This window comes from Falco punctatus (genome assembly GCF_963210335.1).
Source record: "Falco punctatus genome assembly, chromosome: 11".
Lineage (NCBI taxonomy): Eukaryota > Metazoa > Chordata > Aves > Falconiformes > Falconidae > Falco > Falco punctatus.
The window spans coordinates 9,672,405-9,693,559 of NC_137591.1; the positions used below are offsets into that span (position 1 = coordinate 9,672,405).

A 21,155-nucleotide genomic window follows, 5' to 3' on the forward strand; every position below is an offset into this window, starting at 1 on the left:
GAGAGAAGGCAATGAGAGTCCTCACATAAAAAGGAGCCGCTGGTCTCAATTCTGTGGTTAAGAGAACACTCTCCTGACAGAAGCACAGTCCACAGGATGTGCACACAGTGGTTGGGAAGTCCCTTCATTAGCCTGTGTAGCTGCATTTGTTCATCAGTAACCGCAGCAAGCAGTGTCCCTCTCAGTCTCCACATGGCTGTTGGGAAGCCATGTTTATAGCCAGCTAGACTGGACTCTGCCACTGTCCTTGGCAACACCCCTGCTGGCTCCAGTCCGAGTTTTGCCAGAGCAAGGACCCTGCTTAATAATAGTAATTACTGTATTTCATCAAGCAAATGTTGGCAGTTTTGATTCTTCTCAATACAGTGAAGGAACTTCCCAACTTTGGAAAGGGTTTGCACTTGTGGAGGTGGTGGGGAGGCTGCGATCTGGATCCGCTCTGCTGTGTGCACTGCATACAGCAGGGCAGGTGGCGGAGACACCTGGGGCCACCCACACAGCAGGGCAAGGTGGGGTCCTGCAGGGAGAAGGGGATATGTCCGGCAGCCTGATGCCCACCCCTGCCCCGAACGGATCCAGAAGCAGGAGTTCCTGCAGGCGGCAGTGATAGGCATTGTCTGCCTGTTCTGCACGCTGAAAGGCCTCTGCTGTAACAGACGACACTCAGGAGGAGGACTGAATTGCAGCTGCTGGAGCTGAGCACCTGCTGCAGCTGCCTCCAAAGAAAGCTCCAGACCCTCAGGGAGCCTGGATGTGCTCCTGTCAGCAAGAACCAGCTCAGGTGTTTTTGGATGAAGGATGGTGTTTCCTCCCGAGGCTTTTTGGCCCAAGTGGAAGCAGGACAGTTCAACAGTGCGAGGGCAGCTGATGCCCGTGTGTACACAGAGAAAACATGCTTCATCCTCCCGTGAGGCTGAGGCAGCGGGGGCCCCCCCGGACCGCGATACTGGTGAGGGCCACTGAGGTACGGGGCCCGCTGCTGCCAGCGCCCTGCGGGGCCCACGTCCTTGACCTGCCCTATCCCCCCGCGCTCGGCGAGGCCCCGCAGCCCGCGATTCCGAGGGGCCGGGGGCAGGCGGCGCCGGCGGAGGGCGGATCACCTCACGCCGGGGAGCCGGCGGCGGGCTGAGGCGGGGCGCCTCGGGGCGTCCCCTCAGGAGCCGGCGGTCGCCGCTCCTTCCCGCGACAGGCCCCGTCTGAGCGATTCTGGCACATTTTTTTGAACGTCGAAACTTTTCGTTTTTCTGCTTTTAGCGTTTACCGCGAGGGAGGGGCCGCACAGGTGCCGCCGCGGCGGAGGAGCGGCAGCCGAGGCGGGAACGGGAACGGGAGCCCGAACGCCACCGCCCCTCAGCCGCCAAGGTCGCGCGGCTGCGCTGGGGCGCGATCGCCCCCTCGCGGCGGCGGCGGGGGGCGCGCGCGGGAGGCGCGGGCGGGCCGGGGCGGCTGCGCGAAACTTTCCGCCGCAGCGCGAGTTTGCCCTCCCCGGTGCGGTGTGCGCCTCCCCCGCGGAGCAGCGCCCGCCTCTCCGGGGCGCCGCGGGAGTCCCTCCTGGCCGCGGAATTTAAAAAAAAAAAAAAAAAAAAATTATTATTTTTTTTTTTTACTTTTTTATTTTCTGGCAATTCCCCCCCCTCCCCGCCCCAACCCTCCTCCCGGACCGGCGGGGCGGGAAGGGAGCTTGTCCGGTCTGCGAAATCAAAGCATGGCGGAGTCTGGCGATGAGAACCGTCCTCCCCAAAGCATCCAGCGCCTCTGACAAGCTCGGAGCCAGAGGGGGTGGGGGTGGGAAAGGGCGGGAGGGGGGAGAGCATGGGAGGGAGGGGGCGGCCAGTCCTTCCCCCTGCACTTGTCAGATGCAGATGGGACTGGCAAAGTTTGTTTGAATAAAAAAAAAAAAAAAAAAAAAAAGCCCCAGAAAAAAAAAAAAAAGGGGGAAGAGCAGGAGGAGGGGGAGGGAAAAAAAAAAAAAAAGATCCTAGAAATCCAAAAAGGCTCATCTGGGAAGGAGAGAGAGGAGAGCGAGAGGAAGCGGGATGCAACTCAACCTGACGCTGATCTGCTTCGTCTTCGGGGGGTTCCTGCCCGACGCCGCGGCCCGGCGGGAGCAGATGGACACGGGGCAGTGCGACCTGCCCCGCTCGGTGAGCCGGGCCGGGCCGGGCCGGGGGGCGCGGCCGCTGGGGATGCGCGGCCGGTCGCGGCGCTCCGCGGGAGCCGCCGGGGCGCGGGCGGGATGGGGGGGCGGGGGGCGCGTGGGGAGGGACCCCCCCCCTCCCGCGCGTGTGCGGGCGGCCCAGGCGCGTGGCCCCGCAGGTGTGGCGCGAACCCGCGCGTGCCCCGCGAGGGGTCGGTGCTGCCGGCGGGAGGGGCCCCTCGGCCCGGCGCGGGGGGATGCGGCGGCCGGGCGGGGGAGCGGGGGGGGGAGCGGGGGGTCGCGGCGGGCCGGTGCCGCTGCGGGCCTCACCGCGCCCGCGGGCCGTGCGCGCTCCGAGCCCCTATGCGGGACACGGGGGAGCGGGGCCCCCGGCCCCTGCCTCCCCGCGGGCACCCCCGAGGGTGGCATTGCCACCGCGGGCTGCCTGCTGCCCCGCTGCCCCCCCGCCGCTGACCAGCCCCCCGCCATCCTCCCCGCAGCAAGGCGAGCTCAACTCCTTCCTCTGGACCATCCGCCGCGACCCCCCCGCCTATCTCTTTGGCACCATCCACGTGCCCTACACGCGCGTGTGGGACTTCATCCCCAACAACTCCAAGGCCGCCTTCCACGCCAGCTCCAGCGTCTACTTCGAGCTGGACCTCACGGACCCCTACACCATCTCGGGGCTGGCCAGCTGCCAGATGCTGCCCCACGGGGAGAACCTTCAGGACGTGCTGCCCCGCGAGCTCTACCGCCGCCTCAAGCGCCACCTGGACTACATCAAGCTGATGCTGCCCCACTGGATGACCCCGGACCAGCGCGGCAAAGGGCTCTACGCTGACTACCTCTTCAACGCCATCGCCGGCAACTGGGAGCGCAAGAGGCCCGTTTGGGTGATGCTCATGGTGAACTCCCTGACGGAGACGGACATCCGCTCCAGAGGGGTGCCGGTGCTCGATCTCTACCTCGCCCAGGAGGCCGAGAGGATGAAGAAGACGACGGGCGCGGTGGAAAGGGTGGAGGAGCAGTGTCACCCGCTGAACGGGCTCAACTTCTCCCAGGTAAGGAGGCCTCTGGGCCTCGTGGCTTGTGCCAGGAGGTGGGGGCTGTTCTCCTTGCCTTTTGGTGGGTTTATGCGGGTGAACCCCAAGCCTGTTGCAGTGGGGTGGGCTGCCCATTCCCCATTGCGCCAGGCTGGGCAGCCCACAAAAAACCTGCCACCTGTGCAGTGAGGGCTGCGTGGTTATCATGTGGATTATTTATTTGAGAGGCAAATGTCCGGGGTGTGAATGTGTGTGTCTGCTGGCTTGCCACTTGTGAGGGAAACTTCCACACCTCCTGTCCTGTCCTGGAGCTGGTTGAAAAGTGGGGTTTTTTGTTTGTTTGTTTTTAATTAAAGCAGCTCTGTGGTACTTGTCAGGAGGAGGATGAAGCATGAACAATGAAAAAAGAAATTTTTTGACATTGTTCAAATAGATATAAGTATGTGCAAACTGTCGGCTGTCTTTTTAGTAGTCGCTCCAGGTCAAAACAAACTGGCTTACATTGCCCTCATGTACTGGGCGAAATTAAGTGTGCAATCTGCATGGATTTTCTTAATTTTAGAACAGGTAAAGTTCAGCAAAAAGAAGAGGATGTAGATAAAGAAACAGAAGTTATTGGTGTAACCGGACTCCAGAATTCTTTCGGTGGATTTAGCTTTAAACAACCAAATACTAAGCCATACGATCTATTTCATTTCAGTGGATTAATCGGGAACACAGTCACAGCTATTGACTTTGCTTTGTGAAACTGTTTATATGAAATCAGATTTACTAGAAATTCAGGAAATGAATGTGTGTGGAAGAAAACAAATAATCCAGGGGAAATTTAAGATGGTGTCAGTTACTGCTATGATATTTCGTTTTTAACCTGCTTTTTGTCATTAGTTTTGGATCAGCCTGTTTCCAGCCTTATCTTACTGTCCTACTTTGAGAAAAAAAAACACCTTGGTGATGTGGGAATAAGGATTAAAGGACTGATCTTTGGTGATTAAAATGTCCTTAGAGTGCCTGCACCCCCTTCTCCCATGAAGTCTTGTGGGAACTGTTTTGAGGGGAAAGTCTTGCTTTCGCTAACATTTGGTTCATCCAATAGTTCAACTAGAAGTCTTAACTTTGCATACAGCCTTCAGAGGAGAAGACTGCCTGGGTACGCTTTTGGAGGGATTTTCGTGTTTATCAACAAAAATAATGAAAAGAAAGCCCCTCAGGACTTTTGCATTAATTAACACACCTGCAAATCAAGGAATTTGTTTTACCCTCTTCTGTTTGAAAGGTTTAAGTGCCTATCCTCTCTGTTGATCTCCTTCTTTAATGTAAGGTAAAAATAATTAACCATTCCAGACATCCAATAGCATTTGGTTGTATTAGGTCAAAAATGGCAGTTAGAATCAAGCACATGAAAGCACTGCACTTGGTTAAAAATGTACCACTTGGAAGCTTTTTAAATGTGAATCATGTTACATTTTTTTCTTTTTTAGAGAGAGCAAGCAAGCAACAGAGAGAGGAAGAGGGACAGAGTACAAAATTCACTGCTGCTCTTACCATAACTGTTTTTCTCTCATTCTCTAAATTTTAAATAGAAACAAACGTTTCCCCTTTGTTTTCCTACAATAGTAATCTAAAAAAGAACAGCAAAGATATTACTGCTATTGGCAAGTAAAGGACAATCATTTATGCAAAACATTTGTGCTGATTAAAAAAATAACATTACATTTTAATTATTACAGAGAATTGACATTGCTGCTGAAAACAGATCAGTGTTCAGGAGGATTTTTCCTAGATTGAAGCTTTTCTGGGAACAAGGCCACCAGAACAACATGAGACAAAATTAAACAAAACAAACCAGATATTTATTTTCTTGCTTCCTCTAGATTTCATGCATCCTGACACCTGGCTAGTTGTTTAACAATAGTAATTTGTAATGTTATCACACCGTCTGGCAGTCCTACTGCTCCGTGTATTGCTGTGCTAATTTAGTGGAGTGGATTACTATGGCCAGGTTTCACCTCCCAATTTCAGGTCTTGGAGCCTTCTTTAAGCAGCACGTAATTAAAACACACTCAAATGGAAATCAGAAATTGAGCAGTTTTTGCCTTGTAAGGTATTTGCATAGTTTGATGAGAACATCTGTGATAAATTACAATCCCAAATCTGCTAAGGGCATCAGCAGTTTTTACCTGTTTTCAGCATTACTGTTACAGGAATACTGCACATAATTTCTGCATTCAGAATCCAGGTTTTAAAACCGTGCCTTGCTGAATCATGTCAATGCTTTTGTTTCCCACGTCCCCCAAAGTCCAGTATTTTTGCCCTAAGCAAATTAAAACAGAAAAAAAAAGCTTTCTTTTTTTTTTAAACTCCTTCCCCTCAAAGGCAGCTTTGTGCTACTGCAAATATTTAATCTGACTACATGCACCAAATCTGTTAATCTGATACCATGAGGAGAAGGAAATCTAGGAGTTGTCCCGGTGTGGTACTTGGTTTTGATCTGCTCTGAAAGAAAGCGGATACACTTGCATTTTTGACCAGGAACGATCTTTGAAACGTTCTGTGTGTGGCTTTGAAATGTTGATTGTCTTAGCCGGATGAAAAGATTAAGGTGGCTCATATAATTAGCCGCTTCCTGGAGAGCCAGCTCATGCAGGTAGAGCAGGGCGCATTGTTTTCTATTGTAAACCCCAAAACTTTGTAGTTTGATGCTCTGCTCCCCCTGAAATCTCTGCTCAGTGCTTCATGCTGCTTTCCCAGGCTGGCACCGCGCCGGTCACCCTGCTGTCCCGCTGCCTGGATGCTGGAGGGAGCATCCTCGCTGCCCTGGGACTCCGGCAGCTGCTGGTCGCACAAAGTCCGGGCCCTCGGGTATGGTGTTGTACAGCTGGTGGCAAGTTGTCTGAGTGGCAGCAAAAGGCTGGCTGGGGAGCCTGGCAGCAGGGTGGTTCAGATCAGCTTTGGGTCAGGTTGAAATCTCACCACTGCTTGGTACACCGAGTGCCAGGGTTTTCACTGAGGGCAGGACAGAGAGCTGGGAGGCGTGCAAAGAGGAGGAAGCGGACAGCTTTTCTGTCTTACAGCCCAGATGTTCGTTTACAGGTGGCCAGAAAAGTGCAAAATCAGATGGGCCAGGACTGAGGAGAGCTGGTGGGGGCAGACGGTGTTCAGGGCCACCTCTTCTTGGGGTCCCGGCAGGGCCACTGCGGCCGGTGCTACGCCAGGCCCTGAGGACTCATCCGAGGGCTGGCTTGGGAGAGGGTCCAGCTTTCCCTCCTCCTTGGGACCCTCGTGTGGCGGAAAGCTCTCCCCAGGCTGAGATACGCTGTCGCTGGAGTAAGGACGGTGACGGTGACTCCTGCAGGTGCTGGGTCTGTCTGCGTCCGCCCTGCTCGCCGTGGGCTGTGCTGGGCCCCCTGCTCGCCCCGGGGTGGGTGCCCGTGGGCAGCATCGCGTCCCCACCGAACGCCCCTACGGTCAACAAGGGGAGGGTCTGACTGCTCTGCCCAAACCGCTCTGCCCTGGGGAGGCGGATGGTCGCCCTCGCTTGTGTTTGATCCTGTTGCTCAGCAGGGTCCCCAGACGGAGACAGTGTTGATATCCCTTCCTCCAAGGTAGAAATAAAATCCCTTTCTCATCCCGCCCAGAGCTTGCTCTCTTCAGGGAGAATGTGCATTCGGCTCACGCCAGAAGCCCTGAATCCCAAGGTTCCTGAGGGGAATTTTGTGTCAGGGCCTGACCCCATCCCGGCCTGTTGGTGGGGGAAGCTCTGGGGCCAGAGGGGAGCCCCTGGCAGCCCCTTTTCTCTCCTTCTGCTGCTCAGGGCTTGCAAAGCCCAGACTCCGGTCTTCTCCAGCCTGTATCATTTCCAACTGCAGGGGGAGATGTTAAATATCAAACCGGTGTTGATTGGATCAGAGACGGCCTCAAAGAAAGAAACTTTAGACCGTGCCAGATTAAACTTCACACTTCACCATTCTTCCCCTTTCATTTCTTTGCCGCCTCATTCTCTGCACAAATAAACCTCGTCTCCATGCTTTCTACCAATGAGACAGCATTCAAGGGGCAGGAATGACTTTGTTAACAAAATCAGCCTTCATTTCCCAGGTCCTGCTGTTCCATCAGACCCTGGGACATGGCAGCTTTGATTACTCTAGTGATGGGATTAGAGCGGGGAACAAGTGCTGGTTAATAAAAGGCCAATGGGTGGTCCATCATGTTTGGTCGCTGACAGATCTGCAGCCTCGAAGCTGGACCTTCAGTGGCAAAGCAGCACGACGCAGTAATATATAGACAGGGCTGTGGCCTGGACGTGCTACTCCATCTCCCCTGTCCCCTGTAAAAATGAAACATTTCTGTGATCACAAAGCTGGGATTCTCAGAGCTGACCACTGTAACTGACTTCAAGGGAAATTTGCCTGTTTATACTAATGAGAGATCCAGGCTCAAAGTTTTCTGACCCGGATTAAAGGGCTCAGTTTCAGAGCTAGTTGACTTTTGACAGTCTGTGTAGTTTATTGAGGGGGTATTACTGTTTTTTTTTTTTTAAATAATCTTTTTTTTTTTTTAGAAAAGTGCTTTTTGCCTAGCAGAAGTAGCACCTTTTACTTTTAAAAAATTTTAGTCTTTGTGAAAAGGGCAAGAGTCATCAAAAATAGCTTAGTATCATCTGTTTTGATTGCTGAATATTGTTGAAAGAAATGCTGTTAAAAGGTTTGATTATGCATAGTGTATGTACTTCTCAGCTTGCTCACTTGAATTGAATTGAACCGTTGCACCCTTCACTCCCCCACACCCCCCCGGGTAAAAATTTCCCCTATTAAAGTTAACCTTGGGGTAGAAATTCATACAGCAGAAACAGAAATCTTTCCATTTAAACTCCTTTTGAATACTAGTGGAGTGGCTTTACATCTTTACCAGGGGAACTGTTGAGGGTGAAACTATGCAGGTATTAAAACTACAGTAGTCACAGTAACACCTGAAAGGATCAGCAGCTGACGTTTTATAGCTGTAACTGTACGTGTTGCTTTTTACAGCCAGTTACTGTGTGCTTCTTCACTACAGCCCCCTTGAAAGGCCCACCCTGGCATTTGATGCCTATTAAGAAAAAAGTCGGTCAGTTAATGATGGCTTGAGGGGCAGCTGGCAATTCATCTATTGTATTTATTGTGTATATAACTGCAAGAAGTGTTTGTAGAACAGGTTAGATATGAGCCCTTCCTTTCCCTCTGATCTTTCACACTTCCCTTTGTAAGATCTGAGCCCAGGACAGGTGTACCTGCCTCCCACGAGCAGATCTGAAGAGGATTCTGATGGTTGATTTGTTTGCAAAATTATGGGTGCTGCTTGTGATCGGGTTTAGGCAGGAATTGCATCTTGATAAGGTGGGCTTTGAAAGGAACAAATCCCCAGAAAACTGGCAGGTAAGCCTGGCACTTAAGGAGTCCCTAGTGTATTTGAGGCAGCCGAACACTGTACCATTTTTCCCTGTGTGCATGGTGAGAGGTGAGTTGAGGTCGGAGTGTGGTCTCTTTGGCTCTGGCCGATGCCTGGTCCTGGTGGCAGGGAGCCCTGGTACTGCTGTGGCACGAGAGGCATGGGGAGCACCCAGGCACGCACTTTGCTCGGAGCAGATCCACTCCCTGAGCTCGGCTCTGGGGAAGGGGATCAGAAGAGGGGCAGATGATCCAAATTCATCCCTGTACTTAGGCACTAATGCTGCTTTCAAATCCCTGTGAGATCTCCCTTGGAGCAGTTTGTCACCTCTGAGCTGCTCACCTAGTAAGTGCAAAATCCACCCTGCCACCCCGTTAGTAAATAATACTTCCACAGCGATTATTTTCTCTCTGTTGTCTGCTGTCAGTTTCTGGTGCTGTTGCAACAGCAGTCAGGATCCTGCCCCGGGCCCAGAGTGCTTTGCTTATAAACAGAATGAACCATTGACCTTAAAAACCTCAACTTCAAGTATAGTGCAACCTACAGTCCTCAGAAAGTCTTTAACAGCCTCCCCTCAGCTCCCTAGTGAGTAGCAATCCACATTATAAAGCCAGCCCACATCATTCAGGCTAGTCAGAGGTTCCTGTACTGAAAAGGCCAGGAATGATCTTAAGCAAGGGCACTCATTCACCTTGCACTCCTGCGGAGATGGAGATTGGTGGCAGGGCTCCTGGCAAACCCTATTTGGGAACTTCAGAGGGACATACTGTAAAATAACAGGCTTCCCCTGTGCTAGGCTTTACACTGCAAACCCTTATTAATCTCTTACCTGTCATTAGGAGTTGATGAGGCAGGTAAAAGGCAGAAGAAATCACAGAGTTACTGCTTGAGCCACTTGAGATTGTTGTGATTTCTTTCATCTTTTGGTCCTGTTAGAGGGGTTCCCTGCACACTTGGATGAGGGACTGTAAAATGACTTCCCCAGACCACAGTGTTTAGGATAGCACAAAAATGGAGTTTTTCAGCAATGGCCAGTGTTTTGCGAACTTAATATTTTTAAGTTTCAAGAGTCAGTGTTAGAAGAGTCCTGATTTGCAGGGTAATGTATCTGCCTCGTGTCCACACACTTTCCCAAATCCCTCTTTCAAGCTGACAAGCAATTCAGGTCCTAGATATTACTAGACTTAAAATCCACAGAAATCACTGTGGGTTGATCACAAAACCTCAGTATCTTTCTGAACCTCTTGAATTATTTATAGATTGCAGTCACTAAGGCATTTTTCTGAACATTGCAACAATTTGTGAATTTAATACTCTTTCTGTAACCCATAAAGCATTACGGTTTCCAGCTTGCTTGAGACACCAGAAGTTAAACTGGTGCCTGGAGAGCTTAAAACTGCAGATATCAGTGTTTGAACTTAACATCTCAGTTCTTGGACTGGAATTGGAACAAGGCTATACTCTGTAATGGTTTAACCCCAGCCAGCAACTAAGTACTATGCAGCCAGTTGCTCCCTCCCCCTGCCCGCTCTCTCCCTACCCCAGTGGGATGGTGAGGAGAACTGGGAAAAGGTAAAAGCCATGCTCTGAGATAAGAACAGTTTAATAATCGAAATAAAGCAAAATAATATAATAGTAGTACTAATGAAAAGGAAGGAGAGAAGAATAAATCCAAAGAAAATAAGTAGTGTGCAATACAATTGCTCACCACCCACTGACTGATGCCCAGGCAGTCCCCGAGCAGTGGTCGGGCTCTCCCGGCCAACTCCCCCCCGTTTATGTACTCAGCGTGACGTTCTATGGTATGGGATATCCCTTTGGCTACTTTGGGTCAGCTGTCCTGGCTGTGTCTCCTCCCAATTTCTTGTGCACCTGCTCACTGGCAGAGTGTGGCAAACTGAAAAGTTCTTGACTTAGAGTAGGCGCTACTTAGCAACAACTAAACCCATCACTGTGTTATCAACATTATTCTCCTACTAAATCCAAAACACAGCACCGTACCAGCTACTAGGAAGAAAATTAACTCTTACCTCAGTCGAAACTGGGACAACTCTCTGCAGAGTGGGAACAGACGTGCAACTAAAATGCGTGACTGGTTATGTCCATCACAACAGCTAGTAGTTATGGTACCTCATCCATCTCCATGGATTTGCTTTTTGTGGTATTCAAGAGAACAATACAGCTGCCTTGTGTTATTGTTAATTGTTTATTGGATCTAGCTGTCATGTAAATGCACAGAGAATTAGAAATGACATGGTTAACACCTGTGTCGGAAGCTCAAGCAGGAATTAGCACAGATAACTGCTGCTTTTATCGCAAGTTATTCCAACAGCAGTCTTTACCATTTGGGTTTCCAATTTTTAGAGCTTCTGCTGCAAGTCATTTCAGGACTTCTAGCACAATATAAATGAAAGTTGCTAAAAACTGTGAATTAAAACCATGTGTTCAGCATTTTGGGATGGATGTTGTATGACTGGAGGAGGCTCATTAGCAAAAGTATTTTTAGTTTGAATGAGATCAAAGACCCTAGATTTTCCACTCTGAGGGTCATTTAACATAGGCCTAGACACCCCATTTCTCATCATACATAGACTCCCATAGGCCAGTTATGCCTGAAGAAATCATCGTCCCTGAAATACCGTAATTAGATTTATTATCAGCGGACCACTGCTGATCACCTCTGTCCAAGCACTGCAACAGCATTGAGGGTTGAAGAGTCTTGCAGATGTCAAAAGGGAGTTTTATTACTGACTTCTTCAAAATGAGGACTGTAGCCCATGCCAGTGGATAGCAATGTTAGATGTGAAAGAGTATTGGTATGAATCAAATCCTATACGTTGTACTCATTTCAGAGTGTCCCTTGAAACCAGGGATAATATTGAACCATTCCCAGAAACTCCTGTTGGCAAATAAATACAGGGTTGTAAAAAAAGAAAAAGAAAGCGTTCTGATTTCTCCTTTTCCTAGGCTCAGTTAACGTGGAAGTTACAAAACCTTTCAAATTAATTCCAGTCCAGAGGTTTTTTCATGCTTGGGTGTCCCTGCAAAATCACAGAGATCATTGAGATGGGCATGGAGAACAACTAGCAATTCAGTCATGTCCAACGTGTTAGCTGTAACAGTGCAATTAAAGGAATAACACTAAATGCTTTATGTTTTCCCCCGATTGCATCAAGCTTGCTGCTTCTACGCTAACTCTCATATTGGGGCACCTGTTGGAGACACAGATATCCCCAGTACATAAAACAGAGAAGAAACTGCCTTCATAGAGCAGAGCGGTATTTGTCAGGCTCCTTTCGTGAGCCAAGGAATGAGAAAAAGGAAACAAATCCACAAGTTCTTTTCAAACCTCTTTCCATTTTAATAAACGTCAACTTAAAAGTAACACAGGGAAAATATTTCTTTAAAGTAGAAGATTCTATGTCTTGAAAGTATCCCCTCAATATTTTAGAGACCGTATTAAATCCAAGGTCTCCATTAGGCTCCCTTACTTTTGTTAACAATCACAATGAAGACTGATTATTCTCTGTACACTTTCTGCCACTGCACAAATTTTGCTTTCCTTTGATTTCTTGCAGACTTTTCCTATTACAGGTGACAACATAATAGTGATGGGGAATATTTATTTAAATGTGAGACAAAATGATCACAGTATTGGAGTTTGCAGAGTCAGCAGAGGGGGAGAGGGCAAAAGGGTGATTTGAGAAACATGCCCAACTTTTTGAAGGAGTTTGTATTTCTGGCATGTGATTGATTTACAGTTTTACGAATGATCATGGAGATTAATGTTACTCCAGCAGTGAAGTGTGATGGGACATGTCCCGGTGTGTCCCATTGATTCTAAAACACTGGTAAAATTATCATAGCACTATTAGTTGTGAAGGAGCTAAGCCTTACACCATCCGAAGAGCTGGTCGTGACATACTGGGAGCCAACTGGGATGCTAACTCGTAGTTTTCTTTCAAGTTAAAGTAATTATTTTTGGGATATCACAGGAGCAAGAGAGATGCAAGTATGCTAAAGGACTGTGTTTATAAGAATTAACTACACAGCAAGCCCTTCTTTTTCATAATGACTTTCTTTCCTGATTAATGCATGAAAACATTCTGATTAATGCATGAAAACATTTTGAGAACATTCTCAAAAAAGCTTCTTATTTGCTGGCTGAAGAAGATAACTCATTAAGGTATAGAATTGAACAAAGTGAAGTTTTTAGTACCAGGATATGACCAAAACAATTCTAATATGGTGTGGCCTTCAAACAGCTGGGATGCTCTATTGGTAGACAGTTACAAGCAAACTGAAGTTCAGTTCCTTCAGTATTTCCCTTCCCACTTGCAGAATACCAGGGAGGTATTTTCTCCCTGGTGTGAGCATCAGACCATGATAGCAGGTCATACCACCCTGAAACAATCAGGTCCTTTGGTGATGAGGTGAGGTTCAGAGGGTCAAGGCAGAAGGCGTTTGCAGGCACAAAACACCATTTGACTTTATGGATTGGCTTGTCACTGTATGCAGACTTGCATTGACTGGCCTTTTACCCAGCTAATTGTGTGAGGCCAGGGAGGATTTTCTTTATTAACTCAAGTGCCTTGGCTGTGAAATGAGACATACTGTACAGTATACAATTCAAGCTCATTTTCAAAGGCATTTTTGTTGAAACTGGTTATCCAGAGAGACCTGAGCCTTTAGCGTGTAGCCATCTGGAACAGGCTCTAGAAACTTCATAATTTAAGGTCAGCATTTACACTGGTTCATGTTCCAGTAATGGAATAGTGCTTGGTTTAAAGAAATACTCTATTTATATCTTAATGTATAAAGGTGTGGGTTTTTTTTCTGAGGAAGAAACTGGCTGCTTTGAGCACTTGCTGTGTGTTAACTATGACTACAAAAGCTTGTCAGGGATGTACCATGTAGAGACTTAAGCAAATCATGGCTCTGAAGTTGAAAAAAAAACATAGTTTGTACACTTGGTGTACATTCTAAAATGTGGAAGTATTAGTTGTGGAGAATCAATTGTAGTAATACCCTTTTGTGAAGTACAGAGAGCTATAATTTCCCAGAAGGTGTCACATTTTGGCATATTTTGGATGGATTTTGTCATTACTGACAAAGAGATCCTAGTGGAAGATATCCGTAGGAATGCAAAACACAATCACCAAAACCCACACAAGATCCCTTATCATGCTTTCTCTAAAGCTGTTGCAGATTCATTTGAATTACACTGGAAAGATTTATCTCTTATTAATGGAGCACTCTTCATTTTTTAAAATTGAGTTGTTGTGCAACACATCAAGTAACAATGTCATAACACATCGTAAATCAGCTTGTTCTCTGAAGGATTCTAGATGAGTTAATCTAACATCCTGGACACAGTTCATGAGTAGTTAATTTTAGCAGTTCTCTTTGATATATATCAGTTAAGGCAAAGCAACTCCAGCCATTACGGAGTGGAGTCAAAACTGGTTAACGGCAAAGCAAGTACAGACAGAGATTGTTCAGAGATAAAGCCTTTGGCAGATCATTCAAGGGATCTTTGCTTTATATAGAACAATTGTAGCTCTAATACCAGCGTTGCAGACGCTCTGGGACAAAGAGAAAACACACACACACACCAAACCACAGAAGAAAACCACAGACACCACTTGGTGCTTGCATCTAACAAGAAAGTCAAGCTAAAGTTCACCAGCCCTGACGCAGTTACCAAAGAACTCCACGGCAGGCAGCGAGATGAGGAGAAATACCCCCAAAAAGGCATTCAGGGATTATTTCCATTGTTAGTGGGAGAAAATGAGAACGTTTGATTTGAAACACAAAGTCATCCGGCAGCCTGCCAAATGCCATTTATCTCAAGGTCATGCAATATAAATAACCCCAAGGGTTAGCTCTAAAGCGGAGGAGCGGGAGGTAGCAAAACAAAAATAGGGGAAGGGATTCCACTCTCTTTCCTGTGGATGTTTGGCATGCTACTGACAAGGTTTCAAGGCCTGGCACTCCTAATGAGTCTGGTATATTAAGGGTAGTAAAACACACACAGAGCAGGGAGTAGAGCTGAATGTAGCATCATGCAAGGGACCACAGTTTGAAACAAAGCCACTAAGCTGTCATGCATTTTCTGCAAGAATTAGTCAGAATGACTAATTAAAAAGGAAGAGTCAGCCAGATAAAATTTTCCTCTGGGAAGTTTAAGTCTGAAAAGATTGATCCCTGTTATACAGTAGGGACAACCAATGTTTATTTACTGTTTACTGTTGGATTGGGTGGTCACATGCATTTTCCTGTTCTTCCAACACACTGAAGTATCAGAGCCTTCTTAAATTTTTTAAGAGAATAACAAGCTCAGCAACTATCACATCTAGTAATCCTTCATCTTTATCAGTCAGGGAAGGAAGGGGTGTGTTTTGCTGAGATTGCTCAGAGCTGAGAGTATAGCTTTGAAAATGGGAGAATCCCAAGAAACTTGGCACCCATTCTTCCGTTCTCTGGAGTAAAAAGCTCAGTGTAGTTCCCATTAAAACAAATTAAACAAGTATGCAGTGCTTGAATCTGGAACCCAGAACTGTACTCTGTGGTCCTCAAAATTGGGCAAGGTGTCTTTCCCATTGCTTTATATAGAAAGGAAGTTTTGTGTAGCCAAGTACTTGATTAAGAGAATTAGGAGGAAAAAAAAGTTAGTCAGTATCCTTCTAATTTGTTTGTGATTTTGATAAGCTTAAAAGTAGACTGAGTGGAGTTACTTGTGGTTTCACGTTGAATTCTTGATGCCATGAACAAACTAAACTAAAGTCACTAAGTCAGAAGGAGAATTTCACACTGGAAAGTGTTTTGATTCAGCTTTTTCTTTCCTGGTTCAGCCAGCACTGCTAGAATCACTATACAGAGTCTGTATGTCTGTATGGTCTGAGCACCGTTCCTTCCCAACAGAAAGGAAGCAAGCTGGGCATCTGAATAAGGAGCACTGGTCCTTAATATGTACATATAGAACAATGTTGTATCTGTAGGCCTTACAAAACATGTTGGAAATTGAGGCATGACTTCAGAAGCTGAAATATTCCGAATATTTTATTACATCTGGGGCTAAGACTGTGATTTATCCATCTGTAAATTTATCATCTCTCCTTCAACTTACTTGATTCTCATTGAAAAAGAAATATTTGTGTGTGGAGGGACTAAAGTCAATGATACGGTGATGTGAAGGGGACATCTACAGAAGTCTAGGCTGACCGCAAACTCCAGAACCTACAGTTCTTCAGGCGAGGTGTTATGGGACACATCTCCATCCCTTGGCAAATAGTGCAGCTCCACCCACCTTTGCACCCTATTTTAGTCCCTGATTCTCAAACCCAAATGATCTTTAAAAATGGCAGAGAGCATAGACTTGCTTCATTAGCAGTGAACCAAAGGCTTTTGTGTTGCCACAATGTTTGTTGAGGGATTACTGTATTGAAAATCCACTGATTTTGGTACAGGCTGGAGAACTCAGCAGTTCTACTCCCCTTGTCCTGCCATCATTCAACAGGCAGACCCTGTTGCTAGACATTGCAGTAGGGCAGCCAGTTGGCTTCTCCCAACCTCTGTAGGTTTCCAGATGTCATAACAAAATGAGAGAGAGAGACTTAGCCATCTTCCATTTGTTTACGCTGGAGCTGCTAGGCAGAGACCAAGCCACAACACTGCACAGCTTTTCAAAAAGGACTTAATAGGCCTCTCTGTAAACAGATCTAAATATTTGCTCCAGTGACATTTATCGCATCACACGTCTGGCGCAAGTGTTTCGTCCCTGTTTTTCTTGTGTGTTTGGATTCTCTTATAAACATTAATGAAGTGCTTGAATACAAATGAATAATCCTCCCCCTTCTTCCCACCCTGGAGGGGAGGGGAATGGGAGGGCATGAAGGAATGATAGTTCAACCTTCAACCTTAATTGCTCAGTACATTTTGATGACAGCTTTCGTTCTCACATGTTTTAAAAGACTTTTTTTGGCATGTACATCCGTGCAGAAGGCATTGCACCTTTCTTCAAAGGCCACTGCGGCTGGGGTTGGGGTTGAGGGCAGTTAGCACACAGCAGTGTATTATTTCATGTTCGATTAGTCGTAGCAATTTGACCTGCTGCTGAGTTCCCAACAGGTCGGCAAAATTGTGCCCCATCAACAAGGCTTTTAATAGGGGTATATATTAAATGTATTCTTCGCTAGGCATCTGCTTTTGGCTGTTGGCTGGACAGAATAATGGGCCTGAAACACCTCAAATTTAACCATATATGGCTGTTCATCTACCTCTTGCTGGAGAACTGAGGTCATTCAATAGGTATTTTGCAGTTACCTATAGCTTGAATATGACTGGAGACAACGTGCTTCCATGTAGCCCCTTTCGTTCTTTCAATGCTTTTATGGAGGACATAGGCCCTAGAAAGTGGGCAGCTTGTCTGGCTTTTGATTTCCTCGCTGAAGGAGAGGGCATGGGTATGGGTAAGGAAAGGCTGGCCACATCTTGTTTCCATAGGTGGTTACTGTGGGGGCAATAGAATATTTTAATATTGTCTAGGGTTTGAGGCCATAAAACAATTGTGTTAGATGTCTGCTTCCTGATCATAAGAGGGGTGAAGTTGTGAAGCATATCGAGACTTCATCTCTCCACGTGCTCCAGACTGAAAAACATTGAGTATCTCGTTCCTCAATGGGAGCAGTTACACTACTACTCCTTTCTTCCCATGTAGTTCAAAATGTCGCGGCATCTTCCATGCACAATGAATTATCATCATCTCCTGCCAGGTGGGACAGTTCTTTGCTCAAGACCTTACTAAGCATCTTTAGTTTCTGCAGCTGGGCTTGTAGGAGCTGTGATTTGGCTTGCTTGGAAGCCAATAATAAAAGAAACTCTGTATTAGCCAAAAGGGTCTCTTCAGAAATTCCCCAAACTCATGCAAATAAGCTCTCAGTTCTTTGTCAAGAGCAGATCTGCTGCATTTAAGCTGTGCAACATAAAATAAATAATTAATGCCTAGAAAGTAATCAAAAGTTTATTCTTCAGACTATCTTTAAGGAAAAAATTATCCTGTACAAGATGTCTGTGGGTTCGTTGTCTGCAATAGTAGTAAGCACAAAGGATTTATTTCCCAATAATCAGCCTTTGGGAGGTCAAGAGGTTAATACCCAGGATGAAAAAAATGAGTGTGTGTCCTTCATCTGGGTGATTAGGTATAAAATGGGTTAAAAATTAATACTGTCTTTGGTTCAGCATGTATATGAAACCATTCAGTCTGCACATACTTGTGTACTATTAGAAAGTGCCTGTCAACCCCATTAATTATCAAATTGCTTATTCAGTCTATACATTCCTTGCATAAATCCATATCAACTTTGCCTCTTGTAACAGTATTTGTTTATATGAGCTGGAACTCTCAATCCTGACCAGTCTAAAACGCCTCTCAAAAGAATTTCTTCGTCTGTGCCTACAGGGACCCGGACTAATTGCTATTGAGAGATGCTCGGTGGGGTGCTTTTTTGATGGGGAGTTGGGAGTAACAAAATTGTTTAGAAAGGTGTTCTCTTGTCACCTCTGTCCGTGTTGATAGCTAAAATAGAGGAGGCTAAAATTGTTACAGTTCTCAGCAGCAGTGAAATGCATGCTGGAAAAAATTAAAAAAACTGGGAGAAAGGGACGGAAAAAAGCATTTGCGGATATTTTTGTCATCCTCTGCCTGATGTGCCAACACTAATGGAGGCTTTTTTTTTTTTTTTTTTTTTTTTTTGCTAATTTATAGTCCAGTGCATTCCAGGGTCCCCGTCGCTCAAGCATTCTGCCTTTTGCTCATTTGCTGGAACACAAACGTGGAAGTGTATTTGGAACTCGCTGGAGCCTTAAAAAAACAAAATTAAGGCAAGCTGCCAGATCAGAATCTAACACACAACATATGTTTACAGGGTTATAGTCTCTTGCCATGCTGGCTTTAGCAGCACTCCAGTGTGAAATAGAATAAATGCCTTCCAAGACCTTTTATCATCCATCGTGCTTATCAAAACAGTAAAAATACTGTTTTTATTTCAGCAAACCTCCCTTTCCCCTTGTTTGAAGTCCTTTGAATTCCCAGCCACATTTGGGATCAATGGAAGAGTATGTCCTTGGTCATGTTTGTCTAGGTCTCCTGCTCTTCATGAGAGCTCATCTGCCCCAGGGTTGATGGGGTTCATCCACCAGTTCAGCAAGCATCCTTAAACAGGACCTCTAGTTTGTAAGGAGAGAGCGATGTTGACCCCCATCTGCCTTCTGCATTTGTAGTGTAAGTCATGGCACTTTATGAGGAGTCTATGGAGGTGAAAGGGTTGTCCAAGTGTAAGACACAGAGAATCAAAGTGAATGAGGTGTTTTAGGCTACTTTGGGTTACCTCAGGTTGTTCAAATGCAAGAGGTGCCATTGATTCACACTTAGTTGAGGCCCCAGGCTGTAATGAATTAACCAGCAGTGATGCATTTTACCTGTTGTTACTTTTTAATATCCTGAGTTGGCCATTATCAGATTTGAACCCTAATTTAGAGACAGAGTGAGAGTTCTTAATAAAAATGTAAACATGTATAAGCCATTTCCAACCCTGAAAAATGAGACCAGGCTAGTTCTAGACAACGTAAAGCCACAGCAGTCCCTTATTGCTGTAAATAAAGTTCTTTGCATCAAAATTTAGCCCTTTCTTTGGATCCTTCAGCACTACAGGGAGGTTAGTGTTTGGTGTGGCCAATAAGCCCTGCTAGGGCTCTGTGGTTCCCTCCTGGCCTCTTACCTGTGCCTTACACAGTGCTGGTAGCTACTCATCCAGCAGTGACTCCGCTCAATCTAGAGCAAGCTAGGACCATCAAGACTGGAATCTGCTGCAGTGGAGACCTGCAAGCTCAAGGCGAGCGCTCTTGTGACAGCCCAAGGTTTAGGAGTGGGATGCAGTGGACAGTGCTGCAAGGCAGAGGGGATGGAAAACAGGGACAGTTAGGCCAGATTCCTGTCACCCTCTGTGGCTGCTCTGCCCAGTGTGCAGTAGGCTAGCTGCAAAGCTGCTACAGCAGCAGCTGGATGTGGCCTGCAGAATTGGGTAATCAGGAATGGTATGCAGAGTCCAGGAAAAACTTGACATGTCTAAAAATGTTGTGGAATGAGCCAAAGACTTGGTGGGTATGTGAGGCTCTGAAAGAGCAGTAGCCCATCACTCTTTCTTCCTCTGCTTATTCTCCATATGTAGGATGTACCTCGCATGATCCATGAAGCATGCTAGGCCACCTGGGGTCCAGGAGCTCTACGTGAACTACTCCAAGCTTATCAAGGGCTGTGCTTGCAGGCGAGCTGTATTAGCGGGAGGCAGGACTTGTCTGGGGCCTCAGACACAATCCTGACGTGGCCCTTTGTGTTTCAGTTCTCTGCATGCAAGATGGGCAAGATATTAGAGCCATTTATTTTTGGAAAATGCTTTTTTTAAACAGAAACAGTACTCATGTAATTATCTGTATTTGAGGAAAAAAAAAGTTCCTTGAAATGTCTCTATTTCAAATTTAAAGTGAAGTTAGAAAAATCTAGGAGTCTCTTCAGCAAAACAGGCTGGTGACTGACCGAAATAGACATTTTTGTGCTGTCAGTTCTTAAAAACACATTAAAGGTAGAAAACACTGAATTTGTAACTTTTTTCTTGAGATACAGTTGTTGTTCCCTGCTGAACTGTGGAAAGTAACAGAGCTGGAAGTCTTGTAGCAGCTTTGGATGAATATGTTAATGGAGGGGTAAGTCTTCTGGTGCTCTCTTGATGGGAGAGCTCTCTAACACAACTCCAGGATGCCTAACTAGCAGGTTGTTTGAGATAGGGTGGCTTTACCTCTATAGAACGTGTTCTTTACAGACATCAGGTAAGTTACAGTGCTTTACAGTTTACGAGTTGTTCATGCCTGTAGGAGACTTAATATGTATTTTCACCTGATTTCCAGCAGGTCAGATCTCTGCTCACATTTAATTGTGTCGTGCTGTGAACAGTCATTGTTCCTGAAGTAGTTTTGGATCAGAATGGGGGTTAGGACATAGCAGTTTCACTTCAACATTTTATGAAGGAGGTCTCTTGTAGATCGTCTTAGCTTGAAGTTCACTTCAGAAATAACAGTCACATACATGGAAGCCACATAGGCTGTGGTATAAATACAGGTCTTGCATCGCTTGCAGCTCCAGAGCTTTGTTCTTTGTAGCTCAGATGACCGAGATCTGTTGCCTTTACCCTTTGACCACAGACAACCAACTTATCCTTTCATTTGAAGAGACAGATTGAAGAGGTGTTCATGGTTTGGACTTTCAGGCCCTCATCTTTTCCTTTGCTCCCAAGAAGTGTCTTCTTTCTGTCACTAAGGAGATTAGGTGCCTAGTTCAGCTTTTGAGTAAAAAAAATTAGCCTTCTGTTTGCAATGCTTGTTTGTCTTTGCTGCTTGGTTTTAAAGCAATTTCTGTGTCTGTTCACCATTCTGGTTCAGTTATGCATAGTTTTATTTGAGCAGTCAGGTAAGTGCAGTAAGGTTTTCAGTCAGTAAAA

General features: G+C 46.3%; 1 protein-coding gene across 1 annotated transcript in view; it reads left to right on the top strand.

Annotated features, from left to right (window-relative positions):
• Window positions 1-2,007: 2,007 nt before the first annotated feature.
• The window catches only part of TRABD2B (TraB domain containing 2B), a 306,025-nt gene continuing 286,877 nt past the window's right edge, over window positions 2,008-21,155 (top strand). The window contains exons 1-2 of the mRNA XM_080407652.1: window positions 2,008-2,144; window positions 2,638-3,198. Coding sequence (XP_080263778.1) covers window positions 2,037-2,144; window positions 2,638-3,198 — 669 coding nt within the window. The 5' untranslated portion in view covers window positions 2,008-2,036. The remainder of the gene's footprint in view (window positions 2,145-2,637; window positions 3,199-21,155) is intronic.